Raw genomic sequence first — 23,705 nt, forward strand, 5'->3', positions numbered from 1 at the left:
TGCATGTATCAGAATATCACATGTGCCCCATAAATATGTTGTCCAATTATTATATATCAATTTTAGAAGAAGAAAATTGGGAGAAAGTAAATGATATTTTGGAGTCACAAAAATTGCTGAATTCTAACTGCGTGACATTTTTATCACTACCTTACTGGTTCTTTCCTAGAGGTACACAGTCTGGAAGTGACAATGCTTACAACACAATATGAATGTAAAAGTAAAATAATGCATAGATGCAAAGTGACACCTAAGGGAAAAGAAATTACACTTGAGCTGAACATTGAGGAATAAGAGCTAAACAACTAGAAAAGGGGAAAGGACCTAGGAGTAATACATATTTATTTCTAGTAACTGTATTATGTGAAAAACATATCTCTTCATCGTAGAAGCTTCCTCTCTATTTGTCCTTGACACCTTCAAGCAGGTGTCACCTCTCCTATCTAAGCCAGAACTGAAAACAGAGTTAAAAAATAAAAAAGGTCATTATCCAGTTGTCTTTCATCTTTGATATGGAAATGTTTATTTTTGAAATACAAACAGAGACAACACCAGTTTCATTTTGTGTTGTGAAGTGGAGATAATAGTAGGTTGTTGGGAAGATTAAATCAGTTAGTTAATGTAAAACACTTTGATACTTGGGATATAGTGTTTAATCCTAACCTCATTTTGGCTGGCTTTTAAATTTTCTGTCTTCCATCTCACTAATACTCTTTGTAACATATATATTTAATTTGCTTTTATACCTATCTGCTGAATATTATATTTCAATTTTAAAAAGTTTTAATGGTAGAGGCTCTACTTGGTACTTTATCAAATCCTTTTGGTAAATATTTATATTTTTCTAATACCTCTGCATATGTGGATATTTTCATGCTGGTCTTTTATTTCTTTAAACATAGTAACACCTTATCCACAGATGCATTTAGCCACAGGGATGGTCCAGATACCTGGTCAACCATATTGAGGAAACTTTAAACCTTTGATTTTTTTTGCCATATTAAATGATTTTTGGCAGAGCCCAAAATTGTTTTCTAAGGGAGTTCCAATAAAGTAGCAGGTAGCTACCTTCACATTAAAAGAGGATGATAATAATAGCGGTTAATGTTTGTTTATTATTTATTACGTGACAGGCATTGTGCTTGAACTCCTTCAGTTCACAGACATTGTACGCAAACTACCTCAATTAAGCCTTACATCAACTATATGAGATAATATTATTATTATTTCCCATTTACTGATGAGTTAACATGAGGAGGTTTATTTGACCCCAGTACTTTTAATCATTATACCAGTCTACCTTTAATTGGATCATGGCCGTTGCATTATAGATCTTTCATAATTAAATTTGGTTCAACTATGGATATTCTACTTAGCAATTACAATTTAATCTAGAGGTAGTTAAGGAAATCTGAAGCTGAAATGGTTCTTTTTTCAAAAGTTTCTTAATTCAAATAGGTAAAATTTAATATAGACTCATTTAATGTACTTCTTCCTGGGGGCATATTACCAAGAATATATTTACCTTTTCATATTGTAGTATATTTTATCTACATGTTTGATTATCTTACAATCAGATTACCAGAGTGTTTTTTTAATAATTATTTTCTGCATTAAAACAATTGCCTTGGAGCATTTCACAATCAAAAAATAATTGAATTAATACTTTATGCTTCTAAGTGCCACCAGTTAGGGCGCAGTGGCTCATGCCTGTAATCCCAGCACTTTGGGAGGCCGAGGTCAAGATTTCGAGACCAGCCTGGCCAACATGGTGAAACCCTGTCTCTATTAAAAATACAAACATTAGCCAGGCATGGTGGCCACACACCTATAGTCCCAGCTACTCGGGAGGCTGAGGCAGGAGAATCGCTTGAACCCTGGAGGCGGAGGTTGCAGTGAGCCGAGATCACACCACTGTGCTCCAGCCTGGGCAACAGAACAAGACTCAGTCTCAAAAAAAAAAAAAAAGTTCTAATTTTTATGTAATTTATGTAGACATAGTTAGGAATTTTAGTGTACCATTTATTAACTACTTAAAAGTGACTTTTTTTCCCCTCCAGCTTGCTTGATGGAGGATCAGGATCTACGCAATGGCACACAAGAGAAACAAATTTGCAGTTTATCATCTTTTCACTAGTGCTACTTGAAAGGACAAACAGAAGCCCCCAAAATACAGTGTATTATCTAGGAAGGCTTTTACAGTTATAGCTACGTAACTACCAAACCCAGACAATCTCTCCTCCATAGAGAAATTTAAAAATCTGTGTGTACACATATAAATTTTTTGAGACAGAGTCTCATACTCTGTCACCCAGGCTGGAGTGCACTGGCATGATCTAGGCTCACTGCAGCCAAGCAGTGGCTCCTCCTGTGCACAAGCAGTCCTGCTCCAGCCTCCTGGGTAGCTTGGGCTATAGGTAGGCAGTACCATGCCTAATTTTTAAGATTTTTTGTAGAGACAGGGTCTCTTATGTTGCCCAGGCTGGTATTGAGCTCAAGCTCAATTGATCCTCCCACCTCGGCCTCCCAAAGTGTTGGAATTGCAGGCGTGAGTCACTGTGCACAGCCAAAAATCTATTTTTTAAAAAAAAACAGCGATTTTTCCTCTTAAATGATAGTATCTTTAACACCTATTCTAATGGGGTGGCGGGGGGGTAGACTATTCTGGATGTATTAGTAAACTAAACATAAAGTGATTTGAAAATCAACATGTTTCAAAATGATTAATAGGATCAAAAATGCAAAGTTGAATAATAGTTTTTAATTGCAGTATAGTCTCTTTACTGGTGTGTCTCTGCCCGAAACTTTTTAGATTGCCATTATTCTCTATGTACTTCTAAAAATCTTAATATTCATGTCTTCTTACATAACTCAAGCCTGCACAGATGAACTACTGTCCAATAACAGTAAGATTGGGCCAGGCACAGTGGCTCATGCCTGTAATCCCAGCATTTTGGGAGCCTGAGGTGGGTGGATCACTTAAGGCCAGGATTTCTAGACCAGCCTGGGCAACGTTGTGAAACCCAACCTGTACTAAAAATACACACAAAAAAATTAGCTGGGTGTGGTGGCACACAGCTGTAATCCCAGCTACTCAGGAGGCTGAGTATATTGGTCTATTTTCATGCTGCTAATAAAGACATAATCGAGAATGGATAATTTATAAAGGAAAGAGGTTTAATTGACTTACAGTTCCACATGGCTGGGGAAGTCTCATAATCATGGTGGAAGGCAAAAGAGAAGCAAAGGCACATCTTACATGGCAGCAGGCAAGAGAGCTTGTGCTGAGGAACTCCCATTTATAAAACCATCAGATCTTGTAAGACTTACTACCATGAGAACAGTATGGGGGAAACTGCCCCCGTGATTCAGTTATCTCCACCTCACCCTGCCCTTGACAGGTGGGGATTATTACAATTCAAGGTGAGATTTGGGTGAGGACACAGCCAAACCATATCACCGAGGCACAAGAATTACATGAACCCAGGAGCCGGAGGTTGCAGGGAGCTGAGATCACACCACTGCACTTCAGCTTGGGTGACAGAGTGAGACTTCCTCTAAAAAAAAAAAAAAGATTGTAAAATCATTTCTGAATTTTTAGGGCGTTAAGGAAATGTCTAAGTAGGCCAGGCACAGTGGCTCACGCATGTAATCCCAGCACTTTGGGAGGCCAAGGCAGTGGATCATGAGGTCAGGAGATCGAGATCATCCTGGCTAACACGGCGAAACCCCGTCTCTACTAAAAATACAAAAAATTAGCCCGGCATGGTGGCTGGTGCCTGTAGTCCCAGCTACTTGGGAGCCTGAGGCAGGACAATGGCGTGAACCCGGGAGGCAGAGCTTGCAGTGAGCCGAGATCGTGCCACTGCACTCCAGCCTGGGCGACAGAGTGAGTCTCCGTCTCAAAAAAAAAAAAAAAAAAAAGAGTCTCTCTATGCTGCCCAGTCTGGTCTCGAACTCCTGTGCTCAAGTGAATCTCTTGCCGTGGCCTCCCAAAGTGCTGGGATCACAGGCAGGAGCCACTGCACCCAGCTGGTCAGTTGATTTTTGACAGTAGTGTCAAGGCAATCCAAAAGGAAAAAGGATAATCATTTCTTTCATTCTAGAAGTCTTGCTCTGTCGGCCAGGCTGGAGCACAGTGGCACGATCTTGGCTCACTACAACCTCCTCTTTGGTTCCAGTGATTCTCCTGCCTCAGCCACCCAAGTAGCTGGGATTACAGGTTCAGGTCTGCCTAATTTTTGTGTTTTTAGTAGAGACAGAGTTTTACCATGTCGGCCAGGCTGGTCTCAAACTCCTGACCTCAGGTGATCTGCCCGCCTCAGCCCCCCCAAAGTGCTGGGATCACAGGCGCCCATCTAGGATAGGGTATTGGAACAACTGGGTATCCATATAATAGAAAATGAACCTTGAAGGCTGGGCGCCGTGGCTTATGCCTGTAATCCCAGCACTTTGGGAGGCCGATGCAGGTGGATCACTTGAGGTCAGGAGTTCAAGACCAGCCTGGCCAACATGGTGAAACCCCATCTCTACTAAAAATACAAAAATTAGCCGGACGTGGTGGCGGGCCTATGATCCCAGCTATTCGGGAGGCTGAGGCAGGAGAATCGCTTGAACCTGGGAGGCAGAGGTTGCAGTGCACCAAGTTCACACCACTGCCCTCCAGCCTGTGCAACAGAGGGAAACTCCATCTCAAAGAAAAAAAAAAGAAAATGAACCTTGACCTCTGCCTCATCATTGAGAGAGGCAAAGATTTCTTAGGATACTCTAATCACTAACCATAAAAAAATAGAGAAATAGATACATTGAACTTTATGAAAATGAAAAGCTTCTGCTCTTCAAAAGACACCATTAAGGAAATGAAAAGGCATATATTGCCAACAACTGTGAAGAGTTTGTTTCATGCTATTTATGGACTAAGCCTTCCACAGTTTCATAGATACTGCTGGTAGAAAACTTAAAACTCCTGGGTCAGAGATAGAGGACAGTTTATTACTGATAGCAATAGCAGTTACCAGAATATCAGTATGTTTTTGCCAGCTCCCCAAACCTCAGGTGTAACAGGATGCATTAGCGATTGTACAGATTCCACCTTGGCCCACAAGGAGGACATCTACTGCAGTCCGATCATCAAGAACAACGCCAGGCAGAGAGTTCAGGCTTACCTGAATGACTTCCACTACCATGGTAGGGTGGTGTCATGGATCAGTTCAAATAGGGAGCTATAGTGGCTCCATGCCATTAAACAAGGCTTAACATTGTTTTTAGTTCTGAGCAGCACAGTACTGTGGCTTGTGGCTTAATGTTTTTGGCCACCCGTGATTTATATGAGATGGCAAGAAGGTCCTAATGTCTGACACCATCTGTTTCAATCTTGAGAGCTCTTTGACACAGTGCCCTAGCCACTTTCTAGCTGAGGTCGTGGAGTTTGCCCCTCTGCCTGACTCAAGCTAGCAGTGTGACCTTTGGTGAGTCTACCTTAATCCAGAGCATCTGCTTTCCCATTACTAAGATAAAATCTCTTAAATCCTCCTAGATTTCAACATAAGAGCTAGGGGAGTTTTCCAGAGTGGCGGGGCTGACCGCATAGATGTATATACGTTTCTTTGAGTTACTTTTTCATTTTCCATGAGGTTACTTTTGTTCCACTTTCACTGGATTTAACATTCTATTAATAAATCCAATCCAGGGCAATAAGAGCCTGAATACTCTTCAAGTCGTCATCCTTGGTTTCCTGTAATACAAAAGTGTATCTTTCTCTGCGAGATCTCCCTGAAAGGATGAAAGCACCCAGGACCCACTTTGAGACATTTTGCTGTCATTTCCAAATGGATTTAAGGTTGGCATAATAGACTGCAGAAGAGGTTGAACTGTAAGACAACCCACCTGATCTCATTCTTCCTTAAGAAGCATTACACACCCTGCCCCCAATCTCCCAAGTGAGCCAGCCATTGTTCTAATGATTGGCCTGGTTTGTGCTCATGAATTTCTCTTCTCATGCTCATTATGAGTGTGTATCTCTAATTGTTTTCTGAAAGGGAGTAGACTTTATGGCTACACAAAATGAATCTTAGTACTGTTACTTAGTACTTGTTACAGTGGTACAGATCTGAGGCTGACCAAACCGATGGCAAGGAAGTCCCCCAACCTGGAAGAGATTTAGGAACAATAAGGATGCCTTTATAGCAGCTGTGTTTGAACCTGTTTCCTGGTATTCAGCATGCAGCCACTTCCACAATTCTTCCTTATTAATAGGCAGTAAAAGGAAGTGACATTTATTGCCCAACCAACAATATAACTTAATTAACATGTTCACTGTAGGTGCCCAGGAACTTCTGCAAATCTCTACAAGGCCCTCATTCAGAAAGAGGAAGAGTCTCTGTGAGAATCCCATCCTCATCACCCAAACTGTCAAAAACTGTAAAGTTTGAGATTTTACCTTACTTGTGAGCAAATAAGGTAGCCTGCTACAGTTTCATGAATGCTGGTAGAAGACATGAGACTCCTGGGTCAGAGACAAAGGGCAGTTTATTACTCACAGCAGCAGCAGTAGCTAGAGTATCAGCATTTTTCTGCTTGTTCTCTGAGCTTAGTTCCCACAGAGTAAAGAGGGCCAACTGACTCCTAAACAACCAGTGCGGTGTATTACAGATGAGGAATCCTGAACTTAGGTAACTCAAATTTTTTACAACAGGCAATAAACATGGCTACCCATTCCTCTGAGGAGGCAATATCTTCACTATACTGGACAATAAGAATGTTTGCCCTGGCTGGGCACAGTGGCTCACACCTGTAATCCCAGCACTTTGGGAGGCTGAGGTGGGTGGATTATGAGATCAGGAGATTGAGACCATCCTGGCTAACACGGTGAAACCCCGTCTCTACTAAAAATACAAAAAAATTAGCTGGGTGTGATGGCGGGCACCTATAGTCCCAGCTACTCGGAAGGCTGAGGCAGGAGAATGGTGTGAACCTGGGAAGCAGAGCTTGCAGTGAGCTGAAATCACGCCCCTGAACTCCACACTCCAGCCTGGGCCACAGAGTGAGACTCTGTCTCAAAAAAAAAAAAAAGCAAAAAAAAACTGTTTGCCCTTTGACCTTGAGGGAGACACTGTCTCTTCCTATTGCTGCCTATCCACTGGGCTGCTTGAGTGGCCTCGCTGTTTGGCAGTTGGCTTCCCCTAGAGACAAGTAACCCAAGAAAGAGCAAGGCAGAAACTATATATGTGTGTGTGCGTGTGTGTGTGTGTGTGTGTGTGTGTGTGTGTATGTGTGTATATATGTGTATATATGTCTTTTATCATTTATCCTTGGAAAACACACCCTATCCCTTCCACAGTATCCTATTGGTTTTACACGTCAGCCCTAGCCACTGTGGAAGGAGACTACACAAGGGCATTAATACTAGGAAGTGGGAATCACTGAGGAACACCTCGGAGGCTGACTTATTATCACAATGGCTGTATAGTTAACACCATAGTTTGCTGAATAAAGAGTATGTGGGAACTCTGTACTATTTTCTAAAACTTTCTATAAACCTAAAGCTATTTCAAAGTAAAAGTTAAAGAATTTTAAATGAAAATATAAGGTCCAGGAGTGGTGGCTCATGTCTGTAATACCAGCACTTTGGGAGGCCAAGGCAGGAAGATCACTTGAGCCCAGGATTTCGAGGCTGCAGTGAGCCATATTGTGCCACTGCGCTCCAGCCTGGGCAACAGAGCAAGGCTCTGTCTCTAAAAAGGAAAAAATCTATTAAGAAAGAAAATATAGATTATAGACCAGAAGAAAATATTTGGTAATACTTATATCTGACAAAGATCTAGTATCTACAAAATATAAAAAAGTCTTAAAACTAATAAGAAGACAACCAATTAACAAATGGCCAAAAGACATGAACACATACTTCAAGAAAGCATTCACTTGGCCAGTAAGCCCATGTGAAGATATTCAAGATCATTTGTCTGGCTGGGCGCAGTGGCTCACGCCTGTAATCCCAGCACTTTGGGAGGCTGAGGCAGGCAGATCATGAGGTCAGGAGTTCAAGACCAGCCTGGCCAACATGGTGAAACCCCGTCTCTACTAAAAATACAACAATTAGCTGGGCGTGGTGGCGGGCACCTGTAATCCCAGCTACTCGGGAGGCTGAGGCAGGAGAATTGTTTGAATTTGGGAGGCAGAGGTTGCAGTGAGCCAAGATTGCACCATTGCACTCCAGCCTGGGCAATAGGGCGAGACTCCATCTCAAAAAAAAAAAAAAAACAAAACAAAACAAAAATCATTTGTCATCTGGGAAATGCAAATTATTACCACAGTAAGATATATTTCAGTCCCACCAGAATGGTCAAAATTAAAACAACTGACAATGTCAAGTGTTGGTAAGGATGTGGAACAACATGAATGCTCATGCATTGCTGGGTAGACTGTAAAATAGCACCTCTTTGGAAAAATACTCCCGTAGTTTCTTACGAAGTTAGATGTACACTTTCCCTATGACCTTAGCAATTCCACCCCTCTGTATTTATATGTGAGAAATTAAAACATGACCACTAAGAGAGTTTTACACAATATCCATAGCAGCTCTATTCATTCATAAGCTAGCCTTATGAATGCAATATTGGATTGTTTGTAAATGGATTATCAATTATTAGGTAATTTTTAGATGACAATGTATGCAATGCAGTCTGTTTCTGGTTACCTAAGTTTTTTTGTTGTTGTTGTTTGATTTTTTTTTTTTTTTTAACATTGTAAAACTTCTTTGGGGGCATGGTTACAAATTAACAGTTGATGCTAGCCTTATTCTCTTAAATGGAGAAATTTTTTCTGGATGTCTTGGTTAAAGCCAAAAGACGTATTTTACTCTTGTAAAGAAACCAAGGACATTGATACCATATGAACATTTGAGACGGACGTATAAAAATTATTGGTTTTAAGTATGGTTGTATGCACAAATAAATTTAAGAAGCTGCAAAAAAAAATTTGTAACCATCGTTTAAAAAAAATTTGTAAGCATGCCCCCCAAAAAGCTGTATTGGGTCCCTTTGGAGGCAAACTGCAGTCAAGAGTGTTGAAATAAGCTAGCCTTATGAATGAAAGCTAGCAGCAACCCAAATATCCATTAATAGGAGAATGGATAGACAGATTGGGATACAGATCTTTCTTCTGATATGTGTTAAGAATATTTGCTGCTAGTTTGTGGTCTTCCTTTTCATTTTTAAAAATAGTTTAAAAGACTAAAAGTTCAATTTTGGCAAAATTCAAATATTTGTGGTTTTACCATTTCAAGTCATTACTTGCACACAACTCTCACACGGATAGAAGACTGCTAAATCCTCCGCAGTTAAGGAGTCTGTGGGAGACAGGCAGTGGTGTCAGTTGTTTTGCAATTTGGGCAGATTCCAGAACTGTTGGTTAAAAGGGACCCCATTCAAGGTGAGTTGTTTCGCAAGTAAAAACATATATGGGCTTAATACAATTTGTAATGAGAAGTATATTTCCTCCAGAACCCAAAAGAGCCTAAGAGTAACTGTGGGTGCTATGAGAGTCAATAGCTGTTTCTTGACAGTGTCATGGATGGAGTTGGCTTCAGTTTACCCAATGATGTTCAGAAATACAACCAAGGCCTTGCGCTGTGTGTAAGGCAGTGGGTCACCCCGTGAGCTCCTTTCATTTGTATGTCACGAGTGAGTGTATCAAAGGAATCTCCTTAGCGGAGGAGGTCATTAGTGTGATGTCATACCTGCATTCCTGGGAAAAGTATGATGCAGTTCAATCTTGCCCTCGAAGATTGTATGTTACAGTGAGGCTGTTTAAAGTACCCCGTGGTAGCTGGGTAAAACTGTATTGGGTCCCTTTGGAGGCAAACTGCAGTCAAGGGTGTTGAAATAGGCACTGAACAAAACATATTCACCAAATCTGTAATACCAAAATATTTACCAGTTGCTGGTTAGATGAAGTCAGTAATTTCAGTTATATTGGGTATGGGTCCTTAGTGAAGTCCACAGCATTGAGGTTGAAGTAATCCACCAGGAGGCACCATACATTCCTCCCAAGTGTAAAAGCTGGTCAAATTGGGCTGTGAAACGGACAGGCAGTGGGGATAATCACCGCTTTTCTAAATAGGTCTTGTATAGTGGGTTTTAATCATTAAAGGCCCTGTTTTAATTTACATCTGGCTATATTAACTGTTTTAATCAGGAAGCAGTACGTCCATGGGGTCCATTTTAAAAAGGCAATTTGTTAGTGCCAAAGACTTAAAATTAATTCATGACTCATTGGGTCAGAGAGTCCATGACCACTATGGGATATTTTAGAACGATAGGTGTGATGACCATGGGGAATTAAGGCAAGACAGAATTCCTGTGGTTAGGGTGAGGCATGCATACTTGTCCTTTATATTATGTTCAATAACTCCCCTAAGATTATAGGGGGACCCTTGTTTAAATTTAGGGGGATCCCCAATATTGATTAAGGGCACAAAGGTTTGCCAGTTGGTATATTTCAGCAGATGTTAATTCAGAGCCAGTGTCATAGAGGGACAAAAGCCAATTCCTGCCCTTTTATCTATGTATTGTATAAATTCAGTGAATTTTGAAAAACCAGTTGGGCCATATTGTGGACTTCTGTTTTAGTTTTTGTTTTTTTATGTCCTGCCTATTCTGAACGGAATTGTGTGCCCCCAAATTCACATGTTGAAGCCCTAACTCCCAATGTGACTGTATTTAAAGCTAGGGCCTGTAAGGAGATAATTAAGGCTAATGAAGTTGGAAGGGTGGGGCCCTAAATCGATAGTATTGGTATTCTTAAAAGAAGAGGAAGAGAGACAATAGACTTCCTCATTCCCCCCACCCCGCCACACGCACACATACACACACACATACGAAAGGCCATGTGAAGACTGAGCAAGAAGGCAGCCAACTGAAAGTCAGGAAGATAGGCCTCAAAAAAGAATTTCTCTTCCTGAGAGTAAAAAGACATTTGAGGTCATTTAGTTTTTAATTTTGTTGTTTTTATACCATGTATTTATATATATTTGTCAAGGGCACGCCTCCATTTTTAAATAGGAAAGGAAAATTGCATAGCTGAAAACTATGCACTAAATTAAATGCACTAAAAGTGTTTATAGAACTTAACAGGGTAAGAGATAATTAGATTATTAGACATCCAATCTCATCCCATCCCATCTAATACATATTAGATATATACATCTAATATGTGTATATATATCTATATATCTAATAATGTGTTATGTATATCTAATAATGTGTTATATTATTATTTTTTTTTTTTTTTTTTTTTTTTTTGAGAAGGAGTCTTGCCTTTCACCCAGGCTGGAGTGCAGTGGCGCTATCTCGGCTCACTGCAGGCTCCGCCCCCCGGGGTTCACGCCATTCTCCTGCCTCAGCCTCCCGCGTAGCTGGGACTACAGGCGCCCGCCACCTCGCCCGGCTAGTTTTTTGTATTTTTAGTAGAGACGAGGTTTCACCGTGTTAGCCAGAATGGTCTCGATCTCCTGACCTCGTGATCTGCCCGCCTCGGCCTCCCAAAGTGCTGGGATTACAGGCGTGAGCCACTGCGCCCGGCCAATGTGTTATATTATTATCTATAATTATGTGTTATACATTAACTGGGTGATGCTATGTAAGAATGCTATTTTCTTGGATAAAATTTCTGAGAATTTATGAGTTGAGCTGAATCTACTAAAAATAGTTGAATCCAAAATTTTAGCTTCTGTATTTATATAAATAATGATTATTAATAGGTCATTTCAATAGAAGTATTGCTCATTAGAGAGTTTCAGTATCTATTTATTAGATAGAAATGAGCCTTTTGTCGTTAAAATATAAAAATACAATAAATAAGTACATTAAAAATTTTTTTAATTTGGCCATAATTTTTAGTGCCAGATAAATTATATGATGCTTTCCAATTAACATTTTATAGTCCAAAGCTGTGAGAGGAAAAGTACATATAGATTACTTTAAAAATACAGCCCTACCCCAAGAATATAGAGGATTTTCAGAGACACCAAATCTTTGAACATAGTGGGTTTTATGGCAAAAATCCATCCCAAAGGGACATGATTTGGGAATATAATTTAAGTTTTCATATCAGTTCTTACTTTGGTTGCTATATTTTGAGGTCATTACATTAAAATATTGAATAATTTGAAAACTTTTTATTTTGTATTCAGTATGGAGATCTATTCCCAGAACGGGCTTTTCTGATGCAAAATTGGAATGCTTGTGTAGTCACAACAGCTGTCTCCACACCATGTGGTATCTTCCATTACTTTACTGTAGAGATGAATATTTGGCCTGGTGTTTCGGTAAGATTGGACACACATGGTTTTAAGTGGCAAAGCAGTATGCTTGTGCATTCATTTGACTTTCACAGCTACAGTTGGCTCCAGATTAGAACAGGGAGAATACATTCATGCCACGGCCACCCTCATGGCTGCTGTAGTAGCTGGATCACAGGAGGCTCTGTTGCTTCTAAAGACACAACTAACTATTGCCGAGGAATTACACATTCACCGAAGTGCCTTACAGCTGTAGGAGGGAGAATAATGCATTGCTAAAAGGGTTCTCTCAGATTTCAGATTATGGCCCTAGTCACTATCGAGCCTCTTTAAAAATATTAATAATAAAAATTATGGCCATAAAATAACTATGAAACAAGACTGTCATAGCAGTAGGTGATATTTCAGGAATTCAATCCAAATACTTTATATAAAATTTTTATTTTTCAATAAAGTGCTACAGTTTTACACTCTCGTTAATCTAAGTAAAATCAGATTTGTTTTTAATGCCAGTGTTTATGGATGCAGAGTATTTGGGAAGCCGATCTGTTAAAAATAGGAATTATTTTAAAGACTTAGTTTACCACATGAAACAATGATTTATATTTTAGACATGGTAGACAATTTTTTTGCTCAAAAAATGTTAAAATAACATAAAAATTAGGTAATTTGATTTAGTGTGATTTTGTACATACTATATGGTTTGATCAGTATATATCTTTATGCAATGATCAACTTCAGGCTCTTCATGGCATGATCTTTTACTGTAAGCTTATTTAAATTCTGCCTAAAACTTAAGTCTTTTGCATTTCTGAAACTGATTGGTCTACTTATTAAAGCTTTTTAGCAATAAAACTACGATTTCCTTGAAAATCCAATTATATTTCTCTAAACAGTAGCTGAATAAGAATAATACTTTTTTCCTTAAATAAAGACAAGGAGAAAGAAAAAACCCTCCGTGTAAATTTTTAAGTCATCTGATAGGAAGAATTGGATTTCTGATATTCATTAAATATCAAAGAAATTCCGACCAGACCCAATGTGGGCTACCTTTTTATATAAGTGAATTTATGCATGTATTGTAGAGGCTGTACTGATGAATATGTTTGAGGCTTTCAGCTCTTAGTGGATACAAAATAGAATGATTGATAAAATCCTCCCTACTATTGGCTATTATTTACTGACTCTTAAGTGGCAGGTTGTATTTATGCCAATTTATCTGCTTCAGGGAACATTCTTGATAGCAGAACAAAGTGAATAAAAGTAGTTTGCTTTGCAAATGAATGCAAATGGGAGAGCCTTTCGGAAAGCCCTTTAACAGGGGCAGTGCACTTTGATTATGAGTGAAGCTGCCATTTGGACATGGTGAAAAGAGCACGCTTGAACCATTGATTGGGGGAGACAGTAAAAAGTCAGGAAGGGCCCCGTTAAGCTTGCAGTGAGGCAGGCGGATGTCAGTGTGGTTAGAGCACAGTGGGAGAATGACAGGGAGGATTAGTGTCAGGGAGAAGCTTTGCTGTAGCTGTGGAGATAGTCCCTGGGGTCACTCACCTCTGACTGTTGTTCTGTGCTGATGGTTCTGTAATGCAAACTGCCTGATGTATGCCTGTTCATTATCGGAAATGGTGATTAGAAAAGGTATTTGCCTCAAAGGTTTCCTTCTTTCCCTCTTTCTTTTTCTTTCATTCTTTCGTTTTAATTAAAGGAAAATAAGGTAGGCTTCCTCAGTCTCTCTGCTGGCTACTGGAGTATTGTTTAATACCAGAGTGCTTTATTGCCTCTGGTGGGGAATAGTTCAATACTAAAATGTAATGTGAAATAATTGTAACATGGTTATTTGTCATTTGATAATAATTTATTTCGCTGTGCTCACTTTGGGGTTTGACTACTGCTAGTGCTGAGTAAAATGCAGAGAATATGTTTGCTGTTAGAATTTTTGCATATGCGTGTTTATAATCTCTAAGGTATTTTTAAATTTAGTTTAATCATTTGGTCAAAGCTGAAAGTTGACCAAAATGAAATGGTCAAAATAAAATGAAATACTGCTTTACATGGACTTGATGGTTTGAGTCTTGGCCACAAGAGTTTCTAATTTTCTTTTCCGAAGTTTAAAAAAAAAAAAATTAGTGACATTTGACAAGCCAAACTTCTTGAAAAAATATTATTTTAAAATTGAATGTCGTTACATAGAATAATCAAAAAGTGTCGTTGCAGTTCTGATTTCAGACCAGTATATTTACTTGTTCACATTTCATTTATACTTATAAGTTTTTTATTTTTTTGCTTTCTTTAAAGTGTGTGTTTAAAAAAAAGAGAGAGCCCTTTAATAGTAACTTTATGTGAGGCATTTATGAGCAGCACTGCATTTTATAGCAAGGATGCATTTCATAAGCTTTGAGAATGGTTTCTCATTTTAATTCGAAACCGAATGGTCTTTTTAAAAAAATATCTACAAAACCTGGTTTTGCAATATTTATGCTTTCTTAGTTAGTATACATAGGAAAATGAAATAGGCTTCTAGAGCGTTGCATTCCAGTGTTAAATATGCAGCTCAAATCTTTATTGAAACTATTAGATACAATTTAGTATTGTTTTTTACAGAAAGCATATTGCCAATAATTTGCTTCACAGCAATTATCTCCCAATTATCTTCTTTTATTCTTCCAATTATCTTTTTATTTTCTCCCAATTATCTTTTTTTATTTTCTTTAATGTTTTGCAGGCACCTGAATGGACAGAAGAGGACCTCAGCCAACTGACAAGAAGTATGGTTAAGTTCCCAGGAGGGACTCCAGGTCGATGGGAAAAGATTGCCCACGAATTGGGTCGATCTGTGACAGATGTGAGTTCACTGAGATTTGCACTGTATAGAGAGAGAAACCAGAACAAGTCAACTATGTAGAAGGCAGACATAGATGGGTTCCACAGTATCTTTGCGGAGGGGCAACAGTCCTTTTAGGACCTGAAAGTGAACCATTAATGAAATAAGTGAGAAGCAGATGTGAGCCAGTCCCCTGGTCCACAGTTAACAGCTGTGTGAGGAATTCTAGTGTTTAGAGGCTTAAGCTACTGTAACCTAATCAAAGGAAAACAATGCCAGTTTTTATGTTTATAATGACCCCTTTAACTGTGGAAAAAATAGTTCTCAAACTGATCAGAATTAGGAAGGTCGTATTTCAGCTGGATCTTTTTAACATTGAAGTACAGATTGCGATTGCTATTTAGACAGGTGGTTCAGATTAATTAAATGAGTAATATTCCCATAATGCAAATGGTGTTGGCCTGTTTGAAGGATGATAGCAACAGTTCGTTTGATAAGTAGTTTAACCAGAAGAAACTGTGTATGTGTGTGTGTGTGTGTGTGTGTGTGTCCATACCTGACATTTAAAAGATAAATTACTTACTTGGAAAGGTTTTGACTTAACGCTTTAGCTGCTTTTATTGAGGAAATTTAGAGCAGAAAATTTTTTAGAAAGCACCTAGCACAGTGCCTGATGTGTAATATACTAAATACACAGTAAATGTTTAATTGAAATTGAGAAAAAATATTATTTTTATCAAATTGATATTTTCATAAGGGATAGTAAATATGCTTTACTAAATTTACTTTAAATAAATCCTATAGATCCAAAAATACTTAGAGGGTCACTGAAAGCAAATATTTAAATTTCCCCTTCCATTCTGTTAGTATACCTTTAGGCCTTTTTTGTACTGACAGTTTTTTAAAACCTGCAAAATGATTACTAATTATGGCTACCAAAAGAAGCTTATAAATGCTGTAAGTTACTCTCAATAATAAACTTCCACTTTTTAGTTTAGAAAGAAACTTACAGAAATTATTATGGTTGCGCATCCCTAATCCAACACGTTGGTGCTCAAGTTGCAGATTTTTGAGTAATTTCAGACTTTTGGATTAGGTATGCTTGACTTGTACTGTCAAGTTTTGTATTGTTTTGTTTTGTTTTTGCAATGGACCTGCTTTGAGAATTTTAAATTTTATGTATATGAATATTGTTACTACTGTATAGGTCATTTAAAAGACTACAATCTGAATTTTTATAAGATGTTTAGCAATATTTTTGCTTCAGAGTTGAAGTTTGATCATAGGGGATAATAGTTGTAGTATTTTGTTGTTTTTTTTTTTTTTTTGCCGTGTTTCATGAGGAGACTAGTTATCTTGAGTTACTAGAAAAGAACCATAAGGATAACTTTTCTTCAGCTAAACATGTTACTGGATGTTGTGTTTTATTATCTCGGTTTTAAGGTTGTTTGTAAAAGATAGGTTAATAATGACATATCAGTAAATATCTGACCAAATTAAAGACATTCCATGGTTTTTGATATTTTAAGTACTATGACCTTCTAATTACATAGCTGCTATTAATACAGGGATTATCAAAAGAAACTAAAATAATTTTTTAAAGTTATAAAACATTGGTTTAAAAAGGCCCTAAACTTTTAGTTCAATTGCTTAATGAAAAATAATAGTAATACTAATGTATTATCTCCTTTGAAGACCGCATCACGTTTAACTTTTTAGATAATATTTCTGTAAGGCTCTACATTTGATGCTAAAGGCAGATAGGAAACTGAGTAAAGCAATATTTTAATTTTTTGTCATTAAAACCTGGTAAATTTTTATCTGTATTTTTAAGAGGAGAAAGATGAAAATTTTTAAAATGCCAAGAATACACATGATATAACCAACAGAGCCTCATAGATCCTAGTGTATACTTAATTTACTAGAGTAGTCTTGGTGCAGTCAAAAGCATCTTTTTAAACTTTTGCAAATTCATCCCATATGTCTCCTTTTTTTCCTCCCTAGACTTACCCAAGGCAGAATGATTCTGTGTCTGCGATAGGTATTTTTTCCCTTTATCATGGAGTGGGAAAACTGACATTGTGAAGTGACGTTTTTTTTGTTTTTTGGGTTTTTTTTTTTTTTTTTGGCCAAGTATTCTGTTTTCATAATAACAAAGGTACCTTGGAAATAAATATGTAATAAATCTAAACTTTTGTTGTACAAAAAAATGCCATTATAACTTTTCTTCTATGTCAATATATATATAGACCCACACTGCATTTTCATTCTGTAAGCATCATCTCCATGGCTGGACTATTCATTTCAATAACTCTCCTGTCCCCCAACACATGCGCATGTCCACACACGCACACACAGAGAGAAAATCACTCTGTAAAAGAGAACAGGTGTCTGTGGACTCATTTTAGTAACTCACAGGGATGACTTGTAAATTACATTGAAACAGCTGAAATGGTTCAGCTAGTATTGTTTGTCTAGTATAATGTTAAGTGAAAGTTAACCACACTTTAAAAAGACCACTTGTGCCTCTTTTTGGCTTATGGTGTTAATTAGATTTGTTTTCATTAAGTATTCGATTATGAAAAAGTAGCCAGGTTCAGTTGAGTGTCATCAGAACCTCTGCATACTGACCTGATCACCTGCCTAGTTCTCCCTGGCTTTGCACAACTGTTCTTTGACCCGGTTTCCTTGCCAAATTTGTAGCTTCAGGCTTAGTTCTCTTTCCTTCAAGAAACAATTTGACCTTTTGGGAGAGAGGTGAGTGTGTGCCAGTGGTGGGATTTATGTGATTCTTTATTTGGGTTGTCGGATTACAGTTAAAAACCTTTTTATTCCTCAATTAAGAAAGAAATTAAGTATATTAATTGTCATAATTAGCAGAGTTAGATTGCTAAATTGTACTCTGAACACAAGCAATGTTTTTTTAAGCTTTTTAAAAAATTGACACCAAGTGTATTTTAATTCAGATATACCTAAACTGTAAGACCTACTTTATTGTGGATTAAATATTTTAAATGTTGATATATGCCTTTCAGCAAATAATTTTGGTAATCACAAAGGACACTCAAATTGTAAAAATAACAGCAGAAACAAAAACTGTCTCGCATGTAAAACCAACTTTAACATGATGATTAACTGCAGGTTTCCTAAATTAAGGTTGGGGGCCCCAGATTTCTTGCTTGTGAAGTAATACTATTCTCTTGCCTGAAAGGATGTAAACTGATTCTGCTTCTCTCCCTGGTCACTAATCTCTTGCATTCTGGTTGTGATAACAGACTGATAGGAGATTTTTCTGCCTGTTTGGAAAAGGCCCAGGTAGGCAGCAAAACAAAAGACAGGTGGCTAGATTTAAACAGGCTTTTATAATTAGCTTAGTGCCACAGTGTGAGGTAAGAGGTGTGTAGTTATATAAGTAGCCCATTATGCAAGTGAAGAGGAGGAAGGAAAATCATAAAATTCCCAATTTCATTTGTATAGCTCAACTGCAAGGAGATTCCTATTGGGGGAAATTTATATATTGTTATTATGCTGGTTTCAAAAACACATAAGTGGACTGTTCAATGGAAAATAAGCATTATGGTTTATCAGTGAACTAAATATATAGTTATTATCTTGGCAAATATATTGCTATTACTTTTAGAGTCAGGCTAACCCTACACAAAATTGTAAACATGATAAGCACTGTCCTTTTGGTTTTTCTGCCTTCATCCTCACTGCCCCCTTACCAGTTTCCTGCTATAGCAGTTCTCTTGGTCTGAGCCACATCTCATACTCCTCTCCCTTCCTTCTCTTACCCTCTCAACATTACAACTTTTAAAGATATTTAAATTTTAGAAAACATGTGCAGGTTTGTTATACAGGTAAACTCGTGTCACGGGGGCTGGTTGTACAGATTATTTCATCACCCAGGTATTAATTAGGCCTAGTACCCAATAGTTATTTTTTCTGCTCCTCTCTCTCCTCCCACCCTCCAGGCCCCAGTGTCTGTTGTTTCCTTCTTTGTGTTCATGAGTTCTCATCATTTAGCTCCCACTTACAAGTGAGAACGTGGTATTTGGTTTTCTGTTCCTGCGTTAGTTTGCTAAGGATAGTACCCTCTCCAGCTCCATTTATGTTCCCACAAAAGACATGAGCTCATTCTTTTTTATGGCTGCATAGTATTCCATGTTGTATATATAATCACATTTTCTTTGTACTATCTATCATTAATGGGATTTAGGTTGATTGCATCCCTTTGCTACTGTGAATAGTGCTGCTGTGAACATTCACGTGCATGTGTCTTTATGGTAGAATGATTTACATTCCTCTGGGTATATGTCCAGTAATAGGATTGCTGAGTCAAAGAAGGGGTAGTTCTGCTTTTAGCTCTTTGAGGAATCGCCATACTGCTTTCCACAATGGTTGAACTAATTTACCCTCCTACCTACAGTGTATAATCATTTCCGTTTCTCTGCAACCTTGCCAGCATTTGTTATTTTTTGACTTTTTGATAATAGCCATTCTGACTGGTGTGAGATGGTATCTCATTATGGTTTTGATTTGCATTTCTCTAATGATCAGTGATTGAGCTTTTTTTCATATCCTTGTTGGCTGCATGTATGTCTTCTTTTGAAAAGTGTCTGTTCATGTCCTTTGCCCACTTTTTCATGGGATTATTTAAGTTCCTTATAGATGCTGGATATTAGACCTTTGTCAGATGCAAATATTTTCTCCCATTCTGTAGCAAACCAACATTTATATTTTTAATTGCTTTGGTGATAATATCAATTATTCCATCATTCATTTTTGTAGTATTTTACGCTTTTCAAAACATTTAAATATACTTTTATTTGGTTTTTCACAACGACACTGTGAAGTAGATAGGCAACCATTATTTTTCCCTATTTTACAGCTGAGTAAACTGCTGCTAAGATATTTGTTCAAGGTGACATAGCTGTTAGTAGAACTGGGGCAAGATCACATATTTTGATTCCATACTTATATGTTTTTACCTCTGGTTAATTCTGCTCTATTGATGTTTGTTTGGAAAATACTTTAAATTTGTCTAGAGATTTATATCATTAACCCTTTTTTGATAAAACTCTATGTTCATAGCAAAAAGAAAACATCAAAGAATACACTTAAGCTAAATTTTTTTCTAATCAACCATAATTTTAAAGAGATCTCTGTGAACATTTCTGTGTAACATTGTTGTATATCATTCTAGAGACTTTAGTGTTACCGTGTATATGTATGGATATGTGTAATTTTAAGAGGATTAATCTACTTTCTGTCCTTTTCACATAGCTCTAGAACATGAGCATCTTTCATGGCAATAAATAAGATCCACATCGTTTTTCTAAAGAGTTACATGATAGCCCATGCTGCCATGATATCATTAAAGAATATCCTATTGATTGACATTTAAATTGCTTCCTTTTTTTGCTTTTTCATTGAGATGGACATGGTGTTTTAAAAAATTGTCTTTTATTATATCTGTTCTATCTATATTTTATCTATTCTATTATATCTATTTTATTAGCTTGTGTGCCTAGAAGTACAGATTGCATTCCTAGAAGCTGCTTAGTTCAATATGAATGTTTTTAGAGCCTCTGAGGGCTCTGAAATTGGCCTGCAGAGAGGTTATAACAATACACATTCCCACTAGTGGTATATGAGAGGTCACTTCCTCATACTCTCATAAAAACCAAACACTACATTTTTCACCATTGCCCATCAAGTGAAAAGTGTTACAGTACTGATCTTTGTTCGTTGCGAAAGAAAACACAGAGACTTGGTACAAGGGGTCCACGTCTGATGAGGAGTTCTAGTGTGGGAGAGAGAAAACAGGGGCAAGATCATTGTTCAGTAAATAATACAGTTAAGTTTTCAGGATGTGGGGACACCTGAGACCACTTTGTAAAAGTCTCTCAAAATCAAGGAGGAGACATGGAAAAGATGTTGGGGATATTTATGAACACTGAGCATACACAGATCTTTAAACTTTCTATGGATAAGATGTCTCCAAAGTAAAGGAAATTGGAATGACACAGATCACTCAGCAACACTAGATTCTGGAGGATGAGGGAACAGTGCCTTCACAGTGCTGAGGGGAAATGGTTCTTTATCTAGAACTGACCAAGTGTGATGGTAAATAGGTGGGGTGAGAACTCGTACCCTTTCGTAGAAATTTTCCTGAGGTCGTACTCCAGCAACAAAAGGAATAAATCAAAGAGAACAACATGGGATCCAAGAAATGGTGAATCAGGAGAACTAAGGACTGCATGACAGGGACCCTGGGAGGGAGGGAGGTTTCATAGAATAGATAGTATGGCTGAGAACTTGGAAAAATGCATATGTAAAAATGTGGGAAAGAAAAAAAAGGCAAAGTGCAGCAACTGATGCCTATAATCCCATCACTTTGATAGGCCAGGACAGGAGGATCACTTGGGACCAGAAGTTTGTGACCAGCCTGGGCAACATAGGGAAACCTTCATCTTTACAAAAAAAGAAAAGAAAAATTAGCCAGGTATGGTTGCACACACCTGTGTGCCAGCTGTTTGGGAGGCTCTGAGGCAGGAGAATCACTTGAGCCCGGAGAATCACTTGAGCCCAGGAGATCGAGGTTGCAATGAGTCATGATCATGCCACTGCACTCCAGCCTGGGTGATAGAGTGAGCCCCTGTCTCAAAAAAAAAAAAAAAAAGTAAAAAGCAACCAGAAATTCCACAAAGAACAGGGAAACCACACGTAAAAAGACATAAATTTAATTATACTAAAAAGTAGATTGGTAGAAAGAGCACTTGTTTCAGTGGTGAATAATATTTACCAGGTCGTAATTATTGTAATATCTTACATGATGGCTTTTTATATTTTAAACATTTTATATGTTTTACAGATTATTTTTCAGTTTTTAAAATCCACACATTGTGGAGGACTGTGTCATGTTGTTCACCAAAGTAAGTTCTCTCCTTCTTCTCTAGCAGTAAATTGTTGGTCAGGCACATATGTGCACAATGACACTGCATTCCCAAGCCTCCCAAACTCTGATATGGCTGTATCACTAATTTCTTTTCAGGAGAACATAAAGTAATGTGTTTTCATATGAGCTCTTATTTATTTTTCCCTCTCACTGAGCTAGAATACTAATATGCCTACAACTAAGTTGCAACCATGCAAGCAAAGATAGTTGCCCTAAGGAGCTGTGAAGAAACAGGCTAGAAAGAACCTGAATGCATGCAATAAAAGAAAATTCTTAGATAGTGACAAGTAACATGAAGAAAAATAAAGCAGGGTAAGCAGATAGAGACTAATGGAGCTGCATTTTAAAATAGGGTTCTGAGGAAAGTCCTCTCAGAGAGGTAGTATTTGAGCAGAGGTACAAAGCAAGTGAAGGAGCAAGGTTGTCTGAGAAGGAGCATTGCTGGCAGAGGAAATAGCACCTACAAAGTCCTGGAGGCAAGAGCATGTCTGGGGTTTGCAAGGCCCAGCAAGGAGGTCCATATGGCTAAGGCATGAGTAGGAGAAGGAGATTACAGGAAATGAGTCTGAGAAGTAGTGGAAGACCAGGCCATATCGGCCCTTTTTGGCCAAGGTGAAAAGTTTGGATTTTACCCTGAGCGAGATGGGAAAGCACTGGAAGATTCTGAGTAAAGGAGTGCAGTGATCTAAAAGCATTGTTCTGACTGTTTGGTGGGGAAGTGTGAAAGCAGGAAGGAAGGCCAGGTAAGAGGCTATTTCAGTTGTCCTTTCAGAACACAATGGTGGTTTGGACGAGAGGTTGTTGGTAGAGGTGGGAAAGAGATTAGATGCAGGATGTGGTATACAAAGCCATGTTAATCAGCAATGTATACTTGTAACTTTGTAACCTTCAGAAGAACTGTGAGCGGAAATGATTGCCTGTGTGTGTAAGGTGCATTGTTTTTTGTCATAAGACCTTGTGTACTGCTTTTATTAAAAAGCTATGTACATGCATGACCTTGATTTTTAAAAACGACTTTTTAAAATGTGAAAAAACAAAACATTTGTCTTTGAATTTTTTTCATGACAGTATATATAGGCCTACCTCATTGTCTGAGTTTGTTTTGTGCTGGTGTAACAGACTACCTGAGAGTGGATAATTTATGAAGAACTAAGATGTATTTCTTAAAATTCTGGAGGCTGAGAAGTCAAGGGGCCCACGTCTGGCAAGGGCCTTCTTGCTGCGTCATCCCATTGTAGAACACAGAAGGACAAGAGAGCACACAACACACAAGGGAAAAAGAAAGGAAGGGGGCTGAACTCATCCTATTATCAGGAACCCACTCCTGCAATAACCCACTCCCGCCATAAGGGCATTAACCCATTCATGAGTACAGAGGCCTCCTGAGCTAATTGCTTCTTAAAGGTCCCACCTCTCAACACTATTGCATTGGGGATTAGGTTTCCAACAAATGAACTTTGGAAGACACATTCAAACCATAGCACTCATTTGTTTTACATTTTTTTAATTTAAAAAAATTATTGATTTACAGAACTAGGAAAACCAATCCTAAAGTGTATATAGAATTACAAAGGACCCCCAATATCCAGAGCAACCTTGAGAAAGAAGAATAAAACTGGAGATAC

General features: G+C 38.1%; 1 protein-coding gene across 2 annotated transcripts in view; it reads left to right on the forward strand.

Moving 5' to 3' along the window:
• The window catches only part of DNAJC1 (DnaJ heat shock protein family (Hsp40) member C1), a 222,012-nt gene that overhangs the window by 155,729 nt on the left and 42,578 nt on the right, over positions 1 to 23,705 (forward strand). For both annotated transcript variants that reach the window (XM_030819216.1, XM_030819215.1), the window contains exon 9: positions 15,021 to 15,140. In XM_030819216.1, coding sequence (XP_030675076.1) covers positions 15,021 to 15,140 — 120 coding nt within the window. The remainder of the gene's footprint in view (positions 1 to 15,020; positions 15,141 to 23,705) is intronic.

Source organism: Nomascus leucogenys, chromosome 9 (assembly GCF_006542625.1).
Source record: "Nomascus leucogenys isolate Asia chromosome 9, Asia_NLE_v1, whole genome shotgun sequence".
Taxonomy (NCBI): Eukaryota; Metazoa; Chordata; class Mammalia; order Primates; family Hylobatidae; genus Nomascus; species Nomascus leucogenys.